This window comes from Hippocampus bargibanti, linkage group LG13 (assembly GCF_051943395.1).
Source record: "Hippocampus bargibanti isolate YZ-2025 linkage group LG13, ASM5194339v1, whole genome shotgun sequence".
Classification (NCBI taxonomy): domain Eukaryota; kingdom Metazoa; phylum Chordata; class Actinopteri; order Syngnathiformes; family Syngnathidae; genus Hippocampus; species Hippocampus bargibanti.
Genome location: NC_142746.1, coordinates 18,768,056 through 18,786,762, shown reverse-complemented (window position 1 = coordinate 18,786,762; position 18,707 = coordinate 18,768,056). Strand labels below are relative to the sequence as shown.

At 39.0% G+C, this 18,707-nt stretch overlaps 1 protein-coding gene and 1 long non-coding RNA gene across 2 annotated transcripts in view; one reads left to right on the top strand and one right to left on the bottom strand.

Moving 5' to 3' along the window:
- The window catches only part of LOC148889626 (uncharacterized), a 79,156-nt gene that overhangs the window by 13,298 nt on the left and 47,151 nt on the right, over positions 1–18,707 (top strand). The window contains exon 4 of the long non-coding RNA XR_016116906.1: positions 17,064–17,480. This is a non-coding gene — a long non-coding RNA (uncharacterized LOC148889626). The remainder of the gene's footprint in view (positions 1–17,063; positions 17,481–18,707) is intronic.
- On the bottom strand, positions 1,255–17,532 carry hs3st1l1 (heparan sulfate (glucosamine) 3-O-sulfotransferase 1-like1). The gene is made up of 2 exons (XM_089012127.1): positions 17,385–17,532; positions 1,255–2,592 (listed from the first exon to the last, which is right to left on the bottom strand). The coding sequence occupies exon 2, from the start codon at positions 2,411–2,413 to the stop codon at positions 1,526–1,528; it is 888 nt and encodes a 295-aa protein (XP_088868253.1). The 5' UTR covers positions 2,414–2,592; positions 17,385–17,532; the 3' UTR covers positions 1,255–1,525.

Here is an 18,707-nt window from a genome sequence, read left to right as displayed (position 1 = left end):
CAGTATTATTAATAACTACTAATAATAACATTATTATTATTATTATTATTATTGTTATTATTATTATTATTATTATTAATAATGATCAGTACTACTACTACTAATAATAATAGTATTATTATTAATATTATTTTTTTGTATTATTATTATTACTTATAATAATAAATAATAATATTAATAGTAGTCCGCCTTATCATCCGGAAAATACGGTAATATTTTACCAATTATTATTCTTTACAGTAGATATAAAAATGATAAAATCACTACTACTACTATTTATTAATCGTAATATTTATTATTAATTCTAATAATAATAATAATAAACTTTATTATTGATAATACTACTACTAGTACTACTACTAGTACTACTACTACTACTACTACTACTAATAATAATAATAATAATAATAAGAAGAAGAAGAAGAAGAAGAATAGATAATAATGAAAGTACCACAACTACTACTAATTATAATAAGTACTACTACTACTAATAATAATATAATAATAATAATATTGAGGATAATAACAGTCCGCCTTGGAGTCTAGAAAGTATGGTAATATTTTATAAATGATTATTCTTTACAATAAATACCAAAATGAATCAAAATCATAATATTTATTGGACAAAAAAAATGGTTAACTGTTTTCTACATACTATTTATGTATGCCCATATAGTGGATATCAATACACATTTCACTGGACTATTGTTATGACAGCAAGCCTGCCGGTAGGTAGCAAAGCGGCTAAATTTTCATCAGCTCCCAGTAGAGTTGAAACTTGGGTTGTTGTTCAGAACTGAATCAATGAAAGGAAACATGACGCGTGCTGTGTATAGCATTAAATGATGTTTCAGGGAACATGGCCTTCGAAATGCTCTTCTGGAAAATGACTGTGTCGAGAACAAGGATTCAATAACACATATGAGGTTAGAAAAGGTGTGTTACGCTTTTCTACCACGGGAATATATTGATGAGCAGAGCAGCGGTAAAATGTAAGGAAAGCTTTTGGAATCTTGAGCATGCTGACTCAAATTAACTGCGGGCGCGGGCGACCTTTAGTGTCCAAAACCATTCGTGACTTCTGTACGACAAAAGCTGTGCTGCGGGGTAACCATTTCCTTGCATTAACATCTACTTTCCGCGACAGTCTCTGTTACAACAAAAGGCTTTATTACGAATGAACTGGAAACATAATTCACTGGCATGCCAGAAACGTTTGAAAGAACAATTTATTATCAAGAAAAAGGATATCAAACAAGACAGAGAAGGAAGTGGGTCTGTGGGAGGGGGGGGGTCCATCAAATTCATTTTATCAACGATATGCTCGCAGCAAAGAGAACATTTTCAAACTTGAAGAATCATCCATTTTGCCTTCTTGTGTAAAATAAGTTCATAACAAGTCAGCGAGATCTAGAGAAGACAAGTCGAGAAACTGAGAAGCTTTAAAAGCAAGTTCTGTAAAGTGCTTCGGGCCTCATTTTGACCTTCTCGCAAACCGGCTCCTTTGAGTTCGACTGGTGGTTTATTATTTCCAGTTAAAAGTGCGCTTCACTAACCTAAAGAAGGTTCTGTTATGCTCTTGCAGATAAGAACGGAGTTGTTGTAGCACGGTGCTGTTGACCACGGGGTGCGGACGTCCTTTAGACTCGTGCAAACATCGTTCTCGACCATCACTTCGAATGCAGTAGAATCCCTTGGTTTGATTGAAATAAAAATTAGACGCCACTATCCTAGGAGGCAAGTTGAGGAACCGCTCGACTTTTTGAAGTTCTGGCAAAGGGTCGTCAATCAGCAAATCCCCGTCGACAATATGAATCTGTTCCAGAGGGAAATAACGCAACCAGTTGCTCATGTGAACGTCATACAGACTCCTCTGAATGGCCTTGTACCGCGTATTAAGCGCACCGTTTCGGATCAGAAGGTTCTCGATAGCTTGAACCGGTTTGTGGTTCTCCAGACGGTTGAAGTACACCTGAGTGTAGTCCGAGACGACTCGTTCGGACGGGTCGCGTAAGATCAGAAGTAGTTTTATGGATGAGTTCATTGCACAGATGCGTTCGGGGGCAAGGGTCGACGTGAAGTATCCTGGGGTCTTCTCGACTGTTATCTGGTGCGGGTGTGAGTAAGGCATCAGCTCACGGTACCATTCCAAACCTTTGGCGTAGTTCTCATCCCAGTCGAAGAAATGTACCTCAGTTGCAGCTGCGGCAACTTCGGGGTGGATGTCGAGCATTTCCAGCAAGGCTCTTGTACCTCCTTTGCGTACCCCGATGATAATGCTATGTGGGAGTCTTTTACTCGTACCTGGTGGAGGACACAAGGCTAAATCTTCATCTATGCTAATACTAGCCTGGGGTGGGGCAGCAAACGCTTGCAGAACGAAAAGAAAGGAGGATGCTAGCAAGCACGTCATGATGATTGATTGACAGCAGCGTGGAGGCTAACAATGGAGGCGAGGAGCTACAAACAGGAACTTGTGATTTAGCGGTGAACCAGAATTGGCTTTTCGGGCTCAGAGGTGAAAAGTGCGGGTTTAACCGGCCATGGAATTTGAACAGCGGGGGAAGAAATGATAGGGAGTCCACAGCACATCTGTAAGGGTAAAAAAAGAGAGAGAAAAGCTTTTAGATTCGACTTATGCAGTGTGAGATGAATGTCTGCATTACATGGAAATAGCACCTTTCTCACTCCCTTCAAAATAAAATCCAGCTCTATATACAGCCCATGTGCAGTATCCTGAAAGTGTATCGTCTCGAAAGCATGAGATCTATTCATCTTTGCTTAGAGCCTCCTTCATCATCCTCCATCCAATCGTTTTTTTTTCCCCTCTTTTCTCACCGTCTCAAGCCGTTTTCTATTGATTCTGTAATATCTCACACAGGGTGAAAAAAAATCCAACAATGCAGTTCGTTAGGGAAACATCAACTGAAGGGATGCAAGAATGGCTGAATGCCAGCAAGTCAGCTGGATGCTATGTCTTTTTCAGAATCTATGCGACAATCAATACAAGACGACCCAAACCCCTCCCCCACAGCTCCTTAGATCGCCTTCGTATCAATGGTGCTGAGGTATACTGTCTAAAAAGAGATATTTCATCCGATTCCACTTGGATTTCTGAAAAACTGCCAGGAAAGATCAATAGTCGGGAATCAAAATCCAGCGAACACAATAAAGCTTTTGATTTTTGGCATGAAGTCAGATTAATTATACTGCTGAGAATGCAGATGAACCATGGGAAAGTAAATGAACAGAACATCTTTATTATTATTTTTTTATGAATATACACACTGCCAGACGATGTGTAAAAATGTGTCCACTCCAGTGCCAGGGTTTTTGTCATTTTCACTCAAATTGCAGGACACACACAATATTGAGTTTTAGGAACACATAAACATTCAATGCAGAGTGAGAAACCTTAGACTCTCTTCTTTCTTCAGAAAAAAAGTGTTGATTCTTAAGTTATATGAGTCTGCAGTTATCTGAGCTTGAAATGGTGGCGGCTGTACAAAATACAGTAAAGTCTCGTTATATCGATATTCAAGGGAGTCCGAAAAAATATCGATATAACCGGGACTATCGATATATCCGACCCTGTTTGCATGTAATTTTCTCTGTGCGTGCATAGAAATAGTATCGATATAACCGGGACTATCGATATATCCGATATCGATATAACGAGACTTTACAATACAATACATACATATTGATTGATATAGCGCTGAACAGTTGAAGCTGTAATGAAACGCTAACATGGAAAAAAGGCAAATACTGCCCCACCATGCAACACTGACCTCCCTCCATAATTGCGTCGTTCCTTTTTCTCACTCTCTCTCTGTCGTCTACCTGTCTCTTTAATGTTTAACTCCCCCACTGCTGGGTTCTTGACCAATCACGTGGCTTTAACTGAAGACGCCATTTTGTTTTGGGGAGAACAGCCTTACTCTCTCTCTGTTTGTAACCCGCCCCCACCCCACTGCTGAGTTCTTGACCAATCACGTGGCTTTAACCATAGTTTGTATGCCAAGGTAAAATTTTCAGAAATGTAACGTTCGTAAACCGAAAAGTTCACAAGCCAAGGGGTTCGTCAACCGAGGTATCACTGTAATATGTCATTCACGAGTTGAGACATGTAACCCCATGAACTAATTATAATCTTTTATCTACGATCTGCTAAATGCCAAATTAAACCTTCACAGTGCTGCTGCAGCCTTTTCAGCACTTTCTTCCGGCAAAGTGGTTTCACTTGGAAAGCTGTCATTTCCAATTACCGAATCCCTCGACCCACTGTGGGCTATGCACGAGAGAACAGATTATGTTCTAATAGCTCGCGAGCTAGCACCCCCTGAACATAGCACACCGTGTTATATCAGTACAATGCGAATTAGTATAATGAACAAAATCCCTTTTCAAACACCAAAATCTATATTTTTATATGATGACGACTCGAATGTTGATGTAAACAGCAAGGGTCAACGTAACATGAGCTCCCCTAGCAACCTACTTGAAACACATTCGATGTCTGCAGCACATTATCTCCTTTATGACCAACTCCAAAACGTACAAACGCCCGAAGGTAACTTCACTTTCACAGTGCTCTGAGATGTTCTTCAAGCATCAAGCTGACATTGTGCAGATTCGCTGTAGGCATTTTAGCTGATAAAGGAAACTAAATTGCTCATCAACCTGGTAGCAAGTCACTTTTTGGGGATGAGACTTTGTGTTGGTAAGGAACTAAAAACATATTCAGTGCAGGAAGTTGCCTGATCATCATCGGCCAGCTTGATTTCCCCGACATTGAGCGCTCTCCTGCAAATAACGCACAGCTAATTTCGTGCAACCATTTTAAAGGACAACCAACACCATTTTTTTTTGTTTCCTAACTGACATCAGAAAAACGTTTTATAGCATGTAAAATACCCAAAATATGCAGGCTGATATTTTTAGTGAAATGCAAAACACCAATAAAAATGAGTTAAAGTGTTTCAAAACGACTCCAAAATGACCCCGGAAATTGCGAGTTTCAGAAGGTCCCGCCCCCTTGTTCGTGATGTCACGCCAAGACGTCTTGCCTTGCTCTAGAATCAAAACAATGGCTTCAGATTCAGACACGATGCATTCTTGTTACTCATCCAGTTATGAATATGATTCACATAGTTCTGAAGAGGAAAGCATAAATGTTTGCAATCGATTAAAGAAGTCCTTCTGTATCATTTTGAGGCGTCTGGACTCCAATGTAGCTCCCCGAAAATGCAAGATGGCGCCCAAATTCTGTTGGAAATGGGCTGATTTGTCTGCTGGGAATTTGTGTCAACTAGTATCGAATAGTAGTCAACACACAACGATTCACCATCGCGTTTTTTATGTGGTTTCCTTCTAATTTCGCCATCAACACGAAGTTTTCAGACCAATCAAAGTACCCAAAATGCATTGTGTGTCACTTTCTCAGTCAGGGGCGTTCCAGACGTGACGTCACGTCAGGCATCGTCATCAACTCGAAAACAAGACTTCCTGACTATTCAGCGCAAGTCTTAAAACGTAAAATATAGCTACAGTAAAGTCTCGTTATATCGATATCGGATATATCGATAGTCCCGGTTATATTGATACTATTTCTATGCACGCACGGAGAAAATTACATGCAAACAGGGTCGGATATATCGATAGTCCCGGTTATATCGATATTTTTTCGGACTCCCTTGAATATCGATATAACGAGACATTACTGTATATGCCTTGGAATCTTTATAAAATACGCTCAGTAGAAGTTATTTGGAGTGATTTTACAAACTATGGACACAATTTGTCCGGAGGCGTCATTTGTCCTTTAAATTGAAATCCACAATTCAATCACATCATTGGTGCTTCATTTCCATTGGGTTGCGTACAATGGCAAAATCCTGCTAAACTCCGTCACTATCCAAATATGTTTCAATGTAACTCCATCTTGTTTAATTTCCCCAAACTCCAGCTGGCGTATAAATTTCAACGTCAGCTTGGAAAGCCTCGCTTGCTTTGGCACAAAAGCATCCCACTGGAAGGTTGATGTCAGCAATGCGCCAGTGTTTTTCCTGCCATCACAAATATGTGCAGAGGGGTGCCAAGCACTGATGTGATAGCCACATAATAACGCATTCAAGTTGGTGCTCATGTTCTGTTTTTGCACGCATCAGAGTTAAAGTACTATCACACAGATACTTAGAAGTCATTTCTGCGGCAGGGGCAACAGCAGGGTATGGCTGTGTGTGTGCTAGATATACTTGACGGAAACATATACAGTGAGACAGAAACAAAGCATGGCAGACGGTGGGAGTGAGCAGCAGGAAACAGGGAGCTGCAACAACAGATACCACACAAACAGATGTAATATTTAAAGGCCTTAGTGCAGGGGTGTCAAAGTCATTTTTTGCCACGGGCCACATTGTAGTTTGGTTTCCTCTCGAGGGCCGTTATGAATTTGGGGAACCCATTAGAATGTTTAAATCCCTTCAAATATTACATATAGAGCACACAGAAAATTAATGAATAAGTCGTTTTCAAATCTGAAGTCAAGAATAATGACTTTTATTGTGGTTGACATCCAAAAATATGACATTTTGGCTCAGATTTTAGCAATCATCATGGAATTTAACAAGTTTGATTTGCTTTCACGGGCCGAAAAAAATGATGTGGCGGGCCGGATTTGGCCCGCGGGCCTTGACTTTGACACCTGTGCTTTAGACGATCCGATCAGGTGACTTTAGACCAGGAGTGTCAGTCATTTTTTGCCATTGGCCACATTGTCGTTAAGGTTTCCTCTCGGGGGGCCATGATGAATTTGGAGAAGGCATTAGAATGTTTAATGCCCTGCACATATGACATATAGAGCGCAAAACAAATGAATGAATAAGTCAAGAATAATGACTTATTGTGGTTTACATGGGACAAATTGAAATTTGGGTTCAGACTTCAGCAAGCACCATAGCACTTGGCATGCTTGATTTGCTTTTGCGGGCCAAATAAAATGATGTGGCGGGCCGGATTTGGCCCGCGGGCCTTGACTTTGACACCTGTGCCTTAGTGAATTTGAAAGATTTAGATAGTTGGTTTGAAAATGTCACATTTTTAAATAGAGCCTTGACTTTATCAAGTACAGTGATACCTTGGCTTACGAACTTAATTGGTTCCCAGACAGAGTGTGTAAGGCGAAAAGGGTATCAGAGCACTATGATTGGATGCCTGGTCACTCAGTGATTATGTTCTTACCTCTGATCTTCAGGGAAAACATTGCGACTGGAAGGAAGCTTAGTAGCTTTCCCTTCCCACCAGGGGAGGACTTTTACCATCCTTGAAGTTCTGTAGTAGATGAAAACTAAGCACCTGCAGCAGCACTCTGTCACTCGCTGCATTATCTTGTTCCTTCTGGCAAGCATAGCTCTGACAGTTTGAACATAATCCCACCATACAATTGTAACATCTGATGGGGGGGTGAGGTAACTGTCTGGAAAGTAATGACAATATCTGAACATGTGCCAACCTCCGGATGTGAAAGAACCAGGTTGAGAAGACACAGGGAATAAAACATTGTGCTATTTCAGCAGGGTGACTTTCATCACAGAAAGTCATCTGGGCAGACCTGATGCTCAACCCATAAGCAATTATTGCAGTACATATAAGGCTAATGAGGGTGTTGCGTTCTTTTCTCACAAAAGAAATAAGGATATGCAATGCAGGAGATGCTTTTTCTTTCAGTATGAAGCCAATGCCAGAGATTAATCATGTGATTACTTCACATACATTTTGTTACACAGCTCTTGAATGAATATGTCATTGGTCACTGCTCCTCTAGCTCTCTGGACCTTTAAAAGCAATCAAAGTGTTTATGGGAGATAAGAGGCGAAAGAGGACAGAGGTCCAATAATTCCTTTTATCACCCCAGGTTTTTTTGCGGCAAGAGTCATTTTGCTGGTCATTTTGATGAAGAGGAATTCTTAATTAGAGAAATTTGTGAACCAAGAATCAAGGCTCGAATAGAAAAAGATAATTAAAATCGATCACAACAGGTTATGGTGTATATATATATATATATATATATATATATATATATATATATATATAAAACAATAATATTAAAACATAAATAATAAAAATAATAAAACAATAATAATAACAGTACAAATAATAATAAAAGTATGAATAGTAATAGTACTACTACAACTAATAATAATATTAATAATAAAACAATAATCATAATAAAAAGTAATAATAATAACAGTACAACTATATATATACAGTAAAGTCTCGTTATATCGATATCGGATATATCGATAGTCCCGGTTATATCGATACTATTTCTATGCACGCACTGAGAAAATTACATGCAAACAGGGTCGGATATATCGATAGTCCCGGTTATATCGATATTTTTTCGGACTCCCTTGAATATCGATATAACGAGACTTTACTGTATACATATATACATACAGTGAGACCTCAACTTACAAACACCTTATCTTACAAACTTTTCGTGTTACAAACGTCAAATTTATGAAAATTAAACCTTATAATAAGCACTATTTTCATAATACACACCCACCACGGCTGGCGGAGTGATCTTCAGCGGAAGCACACGACCGAACAGCACCAGAGGTTAAGTTACCAACAGTCCTTATGGAAGGTGACTCTCCTTCCATAAGCCATCAACGACCATCAAAAAGGTAAATAAAACTTTATTTTACAGCACAGTTTATTTCTTTAATTACAGTCCTCATGTAATGCGCCTCTTTCCAAACAGCAATTCCCTTTGACCTCCAACGCCATTCCATCAAGCCATAAATGACCATCACAAATGTAAATAAAGTGACTTTATGATGTGTATTTCTTTCATTACAATACAATAGCAAATTTATTATACATAGAATAAGGTATGTTGTGTGTAGTTTTAAGGCTTATTTAGTTGAAAAGTTTATTTTCTGGAAACCCGGGAACGGATTATTCCCATTTTAATGGTTTCCGATGGTAACATTTTTTTTTAGATACACACTTTTCCAATTAAGTTCAATTAAATAAATAAATATATATATATATATATATATATACACACCATAACCTGTTCTGAGAAAACAAGAACAATAAACCCACAGATAAAACTATTAATTATTATACAAAACAGAGTAAGTATTTCGTAAATAGGGTTGTGGGTGAGTTCCAGAGCTTCGAAGGCAGAGCAGCTGAAAGCTCTGCACCCCATTCTGCTGTGACAGGCAGAGGGTACACAGATGTGGAGGAAGCATGAGGACGTAAGGGAGCGAGCGAAAGGAGTTTTGAAGAAGGTCGGACAGATACAGACTCACATTTAATCTTCCGAGGAAAATTTGGAAGCTTTCTTGCATGCATTTCTGTTGTTAGATTAACCGGGGAAATTAACCCATACACATCCTCGCAGGTTCAAACCAAGAATCTTCAATCATCTCACAAGAAGCTTAGAAATAGCTGATGTTATCCACCTTTGCGATCGAAAAAGCCATACCTAATCCCCTGATTCCTCCTTCGCAGACCCCTGAAGTAGATCACACCTTCGACCTTGTAATCTTATTATATCTTATTCAGCGCATAAGATGATCACGCGTCGACGAATCTGCTTTGAAAACTCAATTGAAAGGTGAAATGACATTACACTTCCTGTAAATTGCAAATGTGCTTTGCAATCTGCCCCTCAAAGACGCCGCGATCAAAGCCACTAAAGTGATAAAGTACCGTCGGCTGGCATGGAAATGACAAATATACGAAAATCTATCTCAGTAAAATTATGATGGTTTTATTTTATTGCTTTTTTGACGATAACAGACTTCATGATGAAGCTGTAGCTAGCACGTTTACACGTGTAGCCATGAATAATAAAGCATTTATTGTATGATGATAACCTTGATCAGTCGGTTATCATAAACATTTCAACGAGGCTTTTTGTCACTCAAGGATAACCTTCTCGGCGCTCCGTACATTTCTATCGCCGTCTGATTTGTGATGACCTTGCAAAAAAATAATAATTAGCTTCAAAACATCCCAATGTAATGGGCCTAATGCAGAGGTAATAATGGAGTGCGATATCGTGACCATGCCGTGCATGCCAGAGAAGACACAAAATACAGTGATACCTCGGCTTACGAATGCTTCCTGTGCGCTACTCTGCATTCTGAATAGCCATCCATCAAGCTGTTTAAAGCTTGAATCCGACCCTGCCCTATAGGCTGAGTTGAGACTCCCGAGTCTTTTGTTGATAAAGATGTAGCTATCTATTTGGATGGCTATATAGCTACCTAGCTATCTATTTGCTATCTATTAGCTGTCTGGCTGGCTATATATTAGCTGTCTAGCTGGCTCTTAACTATCTATCTGGCTAGCTGTCTAGCTGACAAGCTATTCGCTATATATTAGCTAGCTAGCTATCTATTTGCTATCTATTAGCTGTCTGGATGGCTGTATATTAGCTGTCTAGCTGGCTATTAGCTATCTATCTGGCTAGCTATCTAGCTGACAAGCTATTCGCTATATATATTAGCTAGCTAGCTATCTATTTGCTATCTATTAGCTGTCTGGCTGGCTGTACATTAGCTGTCTAGCTGGCTATTAGCTATCTATCTGGCTAGCTATCTAGCTGACAAGCTATTCGCTATATATATTAGCTAGCTAGCTATCTATTTGCTATCTATTAGCTGTCTAGCTGGCTATTAGCTATCTATCTGGCTAGCTATCTAGCTGACAAGCTATTCGTTATATATTAGCTAGCTAGCTATCTATTAGCTGTCTGGCTGGCTGTATATTAGCTGTCTAGCTGGCTATTAGCTATCTATCTGGCTAGCTATCTAGCTGACAAGCTATTCGCTATATATATTAGCTAGCTAGCTATCTATTTGCTATCTATTAGCTGTCTAGCTGGCTATTAGCTATCTATCTGGCTAGCTATCTAGCTGACAAGCTATTCGTTATATATTAGCTAGCTAGCTATCTATTAGCTATCTATTAGCTGTCTGGCTGGCTGTATATTAGCTGTCTAGCTGGCTATTAGCTATCTATCTGGCTAGCTATCTAGCTGACAAGCTATTCGCTATATATTAGCTAGCTAGCTAGCTATTTGCTATCTATTAGCTGTCTGGCTGGCTGTATATTAGCTGTCTAGCTGGCTATTAGCTATCTATCTGGCTAGCTATCTAGCTGACAAGCTATTCGCTATATATTAGCTAGCTAGCTATCTATTTGCTATCTATTAGCTGTCTGGCTGGCTATATATTAGCTATCTATCTGGCTAGCTATCTAGCTGACAAGCTATTCGCTATATATATTAGCTAGCTAGCTATCTATTAGCTGTCTAGCTGGCTGTTAGCTATCTATCTGGCTAGCTATCTAGCTGACAAGCTATTTGTTATATATTAGCTAGCTAGCTATCTATTAGCTGTCTGGCTGGCTGTATATTAGCTGGCTATTAGCTATCTAGCTGACAAGCTATTCGCTATATATTAGCTAGCTAGCTATCTATTTGCTATCTATTAGCTGTCTGGCTGGCTATATATTAGCTATCTATCTGGCTAGCTATCTAGCTGATTAGCTATTCGCTATATATTAGCTAGCAGTCTATCTATTTGAGTTACTTCAGGGTTGAGTGAACACTCACCCACAGAAAAACTTATCCTGTGACTGTAAATTGACCTTGAGAGTTTTGAAAGGCGATTAGAAATGAAATGTATTATTATTATTATTATTATTAAAGATGCAGCATCCAAGAGTCTGTGACAGCACCAGTACTGCTTTTGATGTGTCTCTGTTAGCGCACATGGCGGATATGAGTTTGCAAACCGATGCGCGGCATATGGATAAAGGCCTTCGCACCGCAGATTTCTCCCTGCTCCACTCTCATGAATTATGGAATTCAGCACAAATATGCAAATCTGGGCATTAGCCTAGTTATACTGCCGTACTGTAACTAACAGTGACTTATTTATTATTTATGAAGCGAGTATTGGAGTGAGAGGTCCTGGCAGTTGGATTCTCTCAGATGCGCAGTTTCACATCTTGATGGAGCATAAATAGCAGGAGAGCTAGCTCAAAAATCGCAAGCTTATTTTCCACTCCGAGGAACAATTAGCGGCTGCCTCCACGCTCGCCAAGCGACTTAAAATAACAATGGCTTGTACTGGATTTGGAAGCCTGGAAGATACACGGGGACTAAGTGTGCAGTTGTGGCTAATCCTCTAATTTCCCCCCCACAAGGCTGATGTTAAACGCGATCAGTGATGAGCCTGGGGAGGCGTGGATGGAGAGTGGAGAACACTGCAATTTATGAAACACTCCACCATCTTCCTACTGCATGACACAATGCAGTGGCATTTATTTTACCCGTTCTAATAATAATAATAATAATAATACAGTAAAGTCTCGTTATATCGATATTGGTTATATCGATAGTACTGCTTATTACGATACTATTTCTATGAACTCAAGGAGAAAATTACATGCCGCAGGATCGGATATATCGATAGTCTGGTTATATCGATATTTTTTCCGACTCCCGAGAATATCGATATAATGAGACTTTACTGTAATAATTATAATAATAATAATTATAATAATAATAATAATAATAATACATTTCATTTATAAGCGCCTTTCAAAACTCTCAAGGTCACTTTACAGTCACGGAATAAGTTTTTTCTGTGGGTGAGCAGCGACAGCCACACGCGCCAGCGTTCATTCAGCCCGGAAATAACTCAAATAGATAGAAAGCTAGCTAATATATAGGTAATAGCTAGCCAGATAGATAGCAGGGCAGATAGATAGCCAATAGCTAGCTAGATAGCTAATACATTGCACTGCGAATTGGGCATTTTCAGAAAGTCCCGCCCCCAGTTCGTGACGTCACGCCAAGACGTCTTGCATTGCTGGAGAATCAAAACAATGGCTTCAGATTCGGAGAATATGCTTTCTTGTTACACATCCAGTTATGAATATGATTCAAATAGTTCGTTAGTTAGTAGAGGAAAGCATACATGTTTGCAATTGATTAAAGAAGTCCTTCCGTGTCATTTTGAGGCATCTGGACTCCAATGTAGCGTCCCAGAAAATGGCGACCAAGCTCCCTGTGAGGAATTCATCAGTGCGTTTCCATATAAATTCCTTATATGGAGCTTGGTCGCCCTCTTCTGGCTCTTTTTGGTGCAACATGACGTTTTCAGAAATGCATTGACGTGATGGAAGGACTGCTACAATGTGTCCTTTTTTTTTTCGGTCAGGGGCGTTCCTTCAGTGACGTCACGTACGGACTCGTCACCAACTCAAAAAACAAGACTTTCGGATTATTCAGTCTTAAAAAACGTAAAATATAGCTATATGTGGTGGAATCTTTGTAAAATACGCTCAGTACAAGTCATTTGAAGCCATTTTACAAATTATGGACACAACTTGTCCGGAGGCATCGGTTGCCCTTTTAGGAGACCTGTTGTGGCTCTTGGGTGCGCCTTATACACCGGAAAATACGGTTTGTCCACTCCACTGCAATGAGTCAAAATATTTGACTTGCAGGCAAAACGATGTTATTTCGTGCAAACATCAGGGCCAAATGTATTTTTGCAGCAGTTGATTCAAGCTGTATTTTTTCTAGTTGCCCCAAATTTCAAAGAATGCCAGCACAGCATCTGGAATTTACATTACATGGATGTTACAAAAAAAATCTTTTGAACTTCTTTTGTTTATAGTTTTTTTTTTCTCCCCAAGCTGGAAGTCTTCTCCACCGAGTACCTCACTCCTTCCTACTCCCTCTAGTTTCCTACTCTTCTTGTACTCTTTATTTACGATTCTATTTTAACAACCGTAGCACATGCTCAGCCAGTCTTCTTTGACCCACATTATTCATAGCAACTAGCTCGTATCTCCATGGTTGTGGCGATGGCAAATGATCAGACGGTGACAGGGGAAGCAGATGGGATGCAGGAACCAAGGAGGGCTAGGGACCAAGCTTATAAAAAAGGAAATGAAATGACATTTTATTATACCACACACGGAGTTTTGGGTTAACGCGTGACTCGTTGACAGGTTTAGACAGTTTTACCCGGGTGGCAAGGGGGTCTCTGGAGGTTCAGGTTAGAGGGCGGAGGTTACATATGCAAATGCTTCCAATGTATGAACATGGATGTTATTTCATATAATAATAATAATAATAATAATAATAATAATAATAATAATAATAATACATTTAATTTTTAACCGCCTTTCAAAACTCTCAAGGTCACTTTACAGTCACAAGATACTTTTTTCTTTGGGTGAGCAGCGGTAGCCATACGCGCCAGCCTTCACTCAACCCGGAAGTAACTCAAATAGATAGAAAGTGAGCTAGTTAGCTAACAAATAGCTAATAGCAAGCTAGCTAGATAGCTATTTAGCTAATAGATACCAGCTAGCCAGCCAGCTAGATAGCTAATAGATAGCAAATACATAGCTAGCTAGGTAGCTAGCCAGAAAGCCACTTAGATATTTTACAGTAAACATCACATTGGAGTGTTATTTTTTTTTTACTTCAAGTATTTTGTTTTTCTACTTCTTTCTTTCCTTTCATAACTTTGCTGCTGTGAAATGTAAATTTCTCCACTGCGAGACAAATAAAGGTACATCCAATCCAATCCAATCCAAATAGCAATGCGCCGATGCGTATGTGGAACGGTCGCGGCTTGGAATTGAAGCGGATTTACTGTATGTAGGATAGGAAATGTGAGACAGTTTCATCAATGGATACTACAGCTTCATGTTTGCTTTCAACATTTAGCTTGTAGCACACGTGCACATTTCACCGTGACCTCTGTGATCCACTGGTTAAAAGGACGCTTTGATCCTTTCATCTAGAACTGCTTCATACAACACAGAGGGTGCAAAATGTTTGCATTCAACATTTAGCTTGTAGCACACCTGCACATTTCACCGTGACGTGTCTGATTCACTGGTGAAAAGGACGATTTGATCCTCTATCCTCCCATCTAGAACTGCTTCATACAACAAAGAGGGTGCAAAAGTGCTTTAGATAGAATAACCTTTCTGTTGTGTCACATTATTTATTAATTTTTCTGTTGTTTTGACTTCAACATGGCGCCGCGAGAGTGGCTGCCTTTACAACAGATCCTGTATTTAGTTTTTCTACTTCTTCCTTTCCTTTTGTCTTACTTTAATCACTTTGCTGCTGTGAAATGTAAATGTCGCCACTGCGAGACTAATAAAGGCTTATCCAAAAAGGTTTACATAGCCAGAAAGTGAAAAATTCAAGCACCGGCTTCACATCGCTATGATAATAATAATAATAATAATAATAATAATAATAATAATAATAATAATAATAATAATAATAATAATAATAATCACCATCATCATATTCATAATCACATTCATAATCGTAATAATACTTTACATTATAAACCCCTTTAAAAGCTAAGGTACTATAATAACATAGCATAGGTACTATAATAAATAAAATACAATCACAAATAGCATACAAATGTTTAAAATATTATCTTCTTGAATATTTTATCCATTGTCTCATATATTCAAAACGAAAATGATTTTAAAGGTCACACAGATTTCTGTTTTTTTTTGTTTGTTGTTCAACTCAATCTTATATCAAAGCCTTGAAAATGTGGCATTCAAACAGAAAAAGACCCTTTTGTTGTTCTTCCGCGCTAACACAATCTTGATGAATAAACCAACAGAGTTAATTAGCATTTTTAACAAATATCTCTGAATACCGCAGCTAATGGTGTTCATTCCCTAATTGGACAAAATCCCATTCCTTTGTTATTTTCAATTGCTCTTGATTAGAAAAAAAAACATGGAAAGGGAATCGTTTTTGTTTAGCTTTTTAATTTTCTTGGCTCAGCACATTCGCTGCTGAAGTGAAGACATCTGGATCGAGTGAGTCCATCATATAAACAGCAAAAAGAACTCAGTGGAACCCGATTTTCTTGCTGCCTCCTAATCTCTCTATTCTTGCCACATAAAGGTGCTCCTCAAATTTTGGAGTGTAGCTTCTTCTGACTCATAATCTGAATTCCGATATCAATCAAGCCGGTTGCCATTTTTTAAATGTTGTTAAGCTTGTTCACATTTAAAGGACAACCGACACCTCCGGACAAGTTGTGTCAATAATTTGTAAAATGACTTCAAGTGACTTCTACTGAGCGCATTTTACAAAGATTCCACCGCATATAGCTATATTTTACGTTCTAAGACTTGCACTGAATATTCATGAAGTCTTGTTTTTGAGTTGGTGACGATTCCTGACGTGACGTCATGAAAGGACCGCCCCCAAATTCCCAGCAGACAAATCAGCCCATTTCCAATGGAGCTTGGGCGCCATCTCGTGCATTTTCCGGGATGCTACATTGGAGTCCAGACTCCTCAAAATGATCTGGAAGGACTTCTTTAATCGATTGCAAATGTATGCTTTCCTCTTCAGAACTATTTGAATCATATTCATAACTGGATAAGTAACAAGAAAGCATCTTCTCCGAATCTGAAGCCATTGTTTTGATGCTCGAGCTAGGCAAGACGTCTTAGCGTGACGTCACGAACTGGGGGCGGGACTTTCTGAAAATCCCCAATTCGCAACTCAATTTGTTGCAGTTTTAGCACATTTTAAGTCATTTTTTATTGGTGTTTTGCATTTGACTAAAAATATCAGCCTGCGTGTTTTGGGTATTTTAGATGCTATAAAACGTTTTTCTGATGTCAGTTAGGAAACAAAAAAAATGGCGTCGGTTGTCCTTTAAGAAACCATAGTTTTTTTTTTATTTTAATGCGACGAGTGGGGAAAAAAATGACCATCAAACACCAAATTCAATTGCGTTGGAGATGAATCACACTGTACAGTATTTCAGTGAAATTTCATCACACAATCTGCTCCAGTCAGACAATTCTTTTCGCCTTTGACAAATTCCTTATACATATTCCCAAAGCACCTGCTCCCACAGATTAACACCCACACGGTTATAATCAAATTTCACAGCCTGTAGCAATTTGACTTTTATGACATTAACAAGTGGCTGTTGCCATTTCAGAACTTGCTGCAAAAGGAGAAGTCGGAAGTGAATCAAGGTCGCTTCACCTGGAACATCAACGACTGTACGGTAACAAAGATCAATACGTGATTTTTTTGGGGGGAATTTATTGATATGGAGTCAGAAAATATTAACAATGGGTCATTTTTGTAATTGAAATGGCTTGATTCAGAATTGTCTTTTTTTCTACATGAAATATCACTCACCTGTGAGTATTGTTTGGCAACAATTTCAACCCCTGAATATTGTCGCAAACACGTGGAAGACACCGCGTAGTGTTACCTTGCACAAAGCCAGAAAAGGTGTGGAAAAAGTGGTTACCTCGGTGACGATGTCAGCGCGTCTCTTGCCGTTGATGCTGATGATGAGGATGAAGATTATGCCAAAATATGGAACGCACTTTTGATCACCATCACGGTAAGAAAAATAAATCGTCCGTTGTCCGCTGCTGTCTGAATGGTAGACGAATGCAGTTGAGAAAGGGAGTGGAAACGCTACCGCGGATCCTTCTGGCGAATGTGTGCACAGATGAGCGTGGAAATAGGGGGAGGGGGGTTAGAGAGAGAGAGGTGTCAGACTGGAGGGTTGGGAGATGGGTGGGTGGGTACTGGCATGTCAAGGTGCTCTCATCACATATGGGTGGTGCCTCTCCAATCAACCAAAATACGTACCGAGATCCATTTTCTACGCTGCTGAATGTCATCAATAGACATCGGGCATTGAATGATTTATTAACAACAATAATTGAGTACAGTGATACCTCGGCTTACGAACTTAATTGGTTCCCAGACAGAGTGTGTAAGGCGAAAAGTGTGTATCCCAAAAATTAATTTCCCACAGGAAACCATTAAAATGAGAATAATCCGTTCGCAGGTCCCCATAAAACAGAATTGTCTCCTTTCTAATTTTCTAAGCCTTAAAATTACACAACATATACCTTATTTTATGTATAATAAATGTCCAATAATAATAATAATAAGAGTAGATGAACATTTTGGTTGCACTCTCTCAAATGTTTGGGGAAATATACCCACCATTTCAGAGAAATCTGGAGCCCTGTTAATTATACTTCATGTAAGAGTCTGTTTATCAAAGCCTCTGAGTCAGCATGAAAAGTTAATGTTTGGGATGCAGTGAAGGAGCTCATCTCTGCACGTCAAATAGGTGTCAGAGAGATTATAAAGCTCATTTCCTGATTTTTTTTTTTTTTTTTTTTGCTGTACCCAATTCCACACCACCAAGATATAATTGTCTTTGTCAACCTTCAGCAAGCCTTACAAAATAATACCACGCATTTGTAGGCCATCACAGATGCTCCCTGACTTCCTCGCTCTGTCCGACGGGGGCTACTAAAATATAAATGAACACTTCACTTGCCCTCTATTTGGCTTCTCTTATGTTTTTAGCCATCCATCTGCTACAACATTTTCAGGCACGATGTCATCGGTGGTTTTGATCAAACTGTTAGCTACACACTGACCTATCATAAAATAAAAACGACTTTATTATACTGTATGTTTTTTTTTAATTATAATACCATAGCACAGTTATTATACATAAAATAAGGTATATTTTGTGTAGTTTAAAGGCTTAGAAAATTAGAAAGTAGAAAATTATGTTTTATGGGGACCTAGGAACGGATTA